This window comes from Rhinopithecus bieti, unplaced genomic scaffold (genome assembly GCF_001698545.2).
Source record: "Rhinopithecus bieti isolate Rb0 unplaced genomic scaffold, ASM169854v2 scaffold_1673, whole genome shotgun sequence".
NCBI lineage: Eukaryota > Metazoa > Chordata > Mammalia > Primates > Cercopithecidae > Rhinopithecus > Rhinopithecus bieti.
The window spans coordinates 6,515,547-6,521,546 of NW_016804690.1; the positions used below are offsets into that span (position 1 = coordinate 6,515,547).

Here is a 6,000-nt window from a genome sequence, read left to right on the forward strand (position 1 = left end):
TAAAAAACAAAAACCAGAATGGTCCTTCAACACTGATGGTTTAAGAAGCAATTGCCTAAAAGACTGAAGGGAGTAGGGCTACAATGACAGGCCCAACAAATAGGTCCCCTATGAACTAGCATAAACAAAAGAGATGCAGGCAAGGCCGAGCACAGTGGCTTACGCCTGTAATCCCAGCCCTTTGGGAGGCCGAGGTGGGTGGATCACCTGAGGTCGGGAGTTCAAGACCAGCCTGACCAACATGGAGAAACCCTATCTCTACTAAAAATACAAAATTAGCTGAGTGTGGTGGTGCATGCCTGTAATCCCAGCTACTTTGGAGGGTGAGGCAGGAGAATCGCTTGAACCCGGGACATGGAGGTTGGGGTGAGCTGAGATCGCACCATTGCACTCCAGCCTGAGCGATAAGAGCGAAACTCCATCTCAAAAAAAAAAAAAAAAAAAAAAGAGAGAGAGAGACAGAGATGCGGGCAAGAACTAAAGTAATGGCAACAGAATAAATGGATTAATTAAACCAAATAGATATGGAAGCAACAGGAAGAGTAAAGGATGACACTTGTGTTTCCAGCTTGGATGGGAGTAGATGGCAGTATCTTTCTTAGAGACAGAAGCAGCTTTGACAAAGAAAATGTGTCTATGGCACAACCAAGTAGACACAATCAATTGTTATCGACATCATTATCACTGATCTTGAATTTTACCAAAAATATATGATCTAATGGTTAGCCTATGGAGTAAAACGAGTGGATTAACAGATAACATCCTGCACCTATAGAGGTAACAGTTTCCTACTAGGAAGCAATATGATATACTGGAAGCACTATTTCCAAGCTTCTTTTCTTGTCTGTAAAATAGAAATGCCATCAGCTACCTTACAGGGTTACTAGAGTAATTCAAACCTCTTTTCTTGGGAGAGTTCCAGCTTACAAATACCACGTTACCAAAGGTGGGAAAACTTATTTGGCAAAAAGAGATGGGACTAGCAGTTTTTTTAGGTCAGAAGAGACATCATTGTCATCGCTAATATTTATGAGTGGGTACCATGTGCCAAATATTAAATGCTTAACATATATAAACTTATTTAATCATTACAACAATTCTAAAGTAGATATTATTATTATCTTCGTTTTGTAGATGAGGAAATTGAGGCAGATAATAGTAAATAACTAGCACAAAGTTACTCTGAAAGGTAGTACCAACACAGGTCCCTCTGATACAATTGAGTGAACATGGGAATTTGTTTCCAGAAATAACATATGAACTTTAGGAGAAAGGAAGGAAGGAAAGAATACTCTGGTTATAAACACTGGAAGTACAATAGAAATCTGAACACAAAAATATCCCTTGGTGATGAAATCTTCTTGAGTGGGAGGGAGAAAAGTTTGTCTCTATACCAAAATCTCCTTGTTCCCAATCCTTTCTTTCTTTAGATTCAAAGTCCCTGCCCTTTCACTCTCCAAATAGTTTTTTTTTTATTATCTATGTCCTCCTGGTTCCTCAAACATATTAAGGTAGTGGTCAAGAGCATAAGCTGTACAGTCAAACTTCAATAACTGTTGTATCATTTATCAACTTGCTTATCTGCTTATGTACAGAAGTGAGCAAGTTATAAACCTCTCTGCCTCAGGTTTTTAAATGTAACATGAGGATAATAGTAGCATCTATCTCATACAGTTTTCAGAATTCTCTGAGCTGATATATATAAGGAACTCAGAACAGAACCAGGCACATAGGAAAGCTCCAAAAGTATAACTATTCTTATTATCCAATTCCTCTAACAGTGTAGTATGCCCAAAACTTATGGTGCTACAAGCTTATATGAAAGTTGCCTGTTTGAAAAATTGAATACTCTCTTGCTGAAAAATATTTCAAGTGGGGCCCTCTCTGTCTTCACTGTCCTGTCCTAGTGCAGATCCTAACATGGAGTTTTGCCATTGCCTACAAACTGTCCTGGCACTCTTTGGCAGTTACCATACATCTGGCAGTAATATTTATAAATGTCTGTCACCATCTTGCTTAAAAATTCTCAGTAGCTCCCTGCTGCCTACAAATACACAAGGCCCTTTATAATCTACTTTTAACTATTGTTACCTGTTTTACTTCTAGTCACTTCTCTGAACAGCTAGAGCCATAACAGAATGTTACTTTGTCTGAAATAGGCCATGAATTTTAAGAGACCGCATGCCACTGTATATGCTTTTATGTCTGAGAAAACTATACTCCCAGGCCAGGAAAACTATTCATCCTTCTAAAGCCTAGATAGAACGCCACCTTTTACATTTATTCAACAAAACAATTTACCGAATACTAAAATATGCAAAGAAGACCCTGTGAAAATAAACAAGACATACTTTGACATTTGGGGAACTTATCTCTGTAACGAGAGAGATATGTTAAAATATAATGATAGCATAGTATATTATCAGTAATACATGTAAGATACAAGTAAGCAACACCTAGGCTGGGTTCCAGAGGGTATGGATTCCTCTGTCTCCATCCTTACCTTTCCAAAATTGAACCATGATCTTGAAAACTATCTTTTAATTATACCTAATACACTATATTACAGTCCTGTGTTTAATGTCTTTCCTAAAACTGAAATTTTAATGCAGAAATGTATTCATCCTTTGTATCCTCAACACCTAGAGGGTGATTGGAACCTAAGGGAACACAGCAATTGTTCATTGAATTGAATTGGATAAATTAGGTTTCCATATTAGTCAAAAACCTTCTTAACCCATAACATAGCTGATCTATAATAGCAAAAGAACCTTAAAACCTAATCAGCATTTATAATAATATGCTGAAAAGACAGAACAGTTCCAACTTGGAATTATCCAGTACTTGAACAGAAAAATCCAATTTGGCCAGGTGTGCTGGCTCACACCTGTAATCTCAGCACTTTGGGAGGCCGAGATGGGTGGATCACTTGAATCCAGGAGTTCAAGACCAGCCTGGGCAACATGGCAAAACCCCATCTCTACAAAAAAATTAGCCAGGTACAGTGGTATGCGCCTGTAGTCCTATCTACCTGGGGGAGCTGAAGCAAGAGGATCGCTTTGGAGGGCGGTGGGGGAGGAGGTCAAGGTTGCAGTGAGCCTGGCTGACAAAGCAAGACACTGTCACAAAAGAAAAGAAAATCCAATTTGTAAGCAGTACTGACATTTTTTTCCAAATATAGTACTCTTCCCTTCTTGAACAAAACTGTTTGAACCAGTCTAATGAGTTCAAAAAATATCAGAACCAGATGTTCTAATTTCGGCTCAACAAATAGTTTGTTTTCCTTAACAGTGTGGCAGGAGATGAAGACTCTAATTACCTAGGAATTGCAGTAGCATATGACACTTTCTTCTTGCTCCTGGAAGTCCAGCTTAATTCATTAATTTACTTAAATACCTGTGAAGGACCCACAAGGCAATAGGAACTGGGGATACAGTACTCTTTACTTTTATGGAACTTACATTCCAATTGGGAAAGATAACGCAGCAAATACATACATCAAATGGTTTGGGCAGGGTTGAGAAAAAATAAAGCAGGGCAGTAAGTCAAAAAGTGAAGAAAGGAAGACAGGAAGAAGAGTAGTGGTGGTACGTTAGATAGGGTAGTCAGGGACAAGTCTCTCTGGTAAGGCACTGGATCAGAGGCTGGTGAAGGAGAGACATGCCAAGCATTTGAAACCTATTCTAGGCAGTGGAGCCAACCAGTGAAGAAACCAGGGTGTGGGAGCATGTTTAAGGTGTTAAACACAAACATACCGGTATGGCAAGATTACAATTAGTGGTTTGTCAGGGGCAGATTGGTCTATGACAGACATCCTGGCCCAAATCATACAGCCTAAGGATCTTGGATATTATATAGTGAGATGGGAAGCCACTGGATCATCTCAAGCAGACAGCGGATGTAATTAGAAATACGTTATAAAAGAATAGCTCTGTCTGTTTTTTGGGTATCAGCTAGTACAAAGGAGCAGTAACTGGGCAGTAGGAAGTCAGGGATTATCTGCAATTCCTTGTCACCTAAAAAATTGGTGCCAAGAATGATGGTAAAGAGGAGCAACAGACACAGCATGGTTGAAAACCTCAAAACACATCGTTCCTTCCTTTCATTATCAAGCGTCTCTGAGAGACATAGTTACCAAATGCTACCAGTTTTTAGTCGACCTTAACCACCAAACTCTTCTTTTATTCACTATTATTTAGTTTCTAAAATACGCACACATCTACCGCATAAGAAAAGTCAAGTACACCCCCTTCTTCCTCTTACCTCTTTTAACCTTTTGCTTCTTACACCCTATGAGACCCATTCTTCTCCTGTTTTCAAGTACCCTCTTCCTTTCACCCTTTGCTACTCTAAGTTTCTCGGTAGCTGCAGGTGTTCCACACGTTTTATTATAATTAATAATGGTGACCCTGAAAATACCTAGTAAAAGAATGTGGAAACTCAAAATTACAGTTGACAGCGTTCCTTCTCTGAACACGACTTCCCCAAGCCTCCTCACTAAGCCAAAGTCGCCCCTCTGAAGTGGTGCCAAGATAAAACCCAGGTGGCTAGCAGCAAATGCAGTCGCAAGGGCTGCTTGACACAAACTCAGCCCGGCCTTTCCTCCCAGACACCAAAGCTCAGCCCTACCACATTACCTTCGCTATCAGAAGTATCTGTGACCTCGTCTTCCAGCACTGACGCTACGGCTCCGGTTACCATTTTCATCTTCTTCTTTGGGGTCTTTTTCGGATTTTCTTCCTCACTCACACGTGAGTCCGCAGCGGCGGCTGCCATTTTTCCGCGCCGGAAGCGTCACCTGACAGTTGCGTCCGGTGGCAACCAGAGGCACTTCTGCATTCAGTGCCGGTGACACAAGGTTCCGGGGCGGGGTCGTCTAGCCCGGAGTTCCGGGGGCGGAGCCTCAGAATGTGACTTGGAGAGAGCTCTGAATAGCCCGGTGTGTTTACGCGAAGTCGGTTCCAGGACGAAAATCAGTGGCTGAATGACCTCAGCCGACTCCTCCGCCAGCCCGGCGCGGTCCACTTTGATTTCCTCTCCTCGGCCGCTTTCCTTGTCTGCTCCCTTAATGTTGGTTTAGTGTCCTCCTCAGGTGTCTCTTACGGGCCCCCTGAACGCAGCAGCAGCTAGGACGCGGGACAGATCCACTGGGGGTTGATAATTAGAATACGATCATATCCCCCCACCCAAGATAACACGCGAGACCTTTCTTGCAAACCGAATAGACTCAATTTCTTTCCCTGGGGCGGGTGTTATGGAATCCAGCCGCACTGCATATTCCAGTAGATGTTTGTGTAGGAAATAAATATGTATTCACATCCTAAAAACTCAATACAACATTTTAAAACTTGGTTTTGAATTTTTTTGTTTTCTAAGAGGGAGAGGATCTCGCCGGGGCAGTGACTCACACCTGTAATCCCAGCACTTTGGGAGGCTGAGATAAGCGGATCGCTCGAGTTCAGGAGTTTGAGACCCGCCTGGCCAGCATGGTGAAACCCAATCTCTACTAAAAATACAAAAATTAGTCGGACGCAGTGGCGAGTGCCTGTAGTCCCAGTTACTGGAGTAAACCTTTAAAAAGTGCAATTATTGACCGGGCGTGGTGACTCATGCCTGTAATTACAGCACTTTGGGAGGCCGAGGCGAGAGGATCACTTGAGGCCAGGAGTGACGAGACCAGACTGGACAACATGGTGAAACCTCGTCTCTTAGTAAAAATACAAAAATTCGCCGGGCATGGTGGTGCGCATCTGTAGTCCCAGCTACCCAGCTACTCAGGAGGCTGAGGTGAGAATCACTTGAACCCAGAGGGGCAGGGAGGGTGCGAGGAGGGGCAAAGGTTGCAGTGAACCGAGATGGCAGGTATGGTGGCTCCAGCCTGTAATCCTGGCTTCTCTAAGTCTGAAGATCGCTTGAGTCTAGGAGTTCGAGGCTGCAGTGAGCCATGATTGCACTACTGCATTCCAGCCTGGGTGACAGAGTGAGACCCTGACTCTTGAA

The 6,000-nt window shown here is 42.6% G+C and overlaps 1 protein-coding gene across 1 annotated transcript in view; it reads right to left on the reverse strand.

Moving 5' to 3' along the window:
- The window catches only part of RRP15 (ribosomal RNA processing 15 homolog), a 46,386-nt gene extending 41,608 nt beyond the window's left edge, over positions 1 to 4,778 (reverse strand). The window contains exon 1 of the mRNA XM_017870019.1: positions 4,638 to 4,778. Coding sequence (XP_017725508.1) covers positions 4,638 to 4,776 — 139 coding nt within the window. The 5' untranslated portion in view covers positions 4,777 to 4,778. The remainder of the gene's footprint in view (positions 1 to 4,637) is intronic.
- Between the last annotated feature and the right edge of the window lie 1,222 nt (positions 4,779 to 6,000).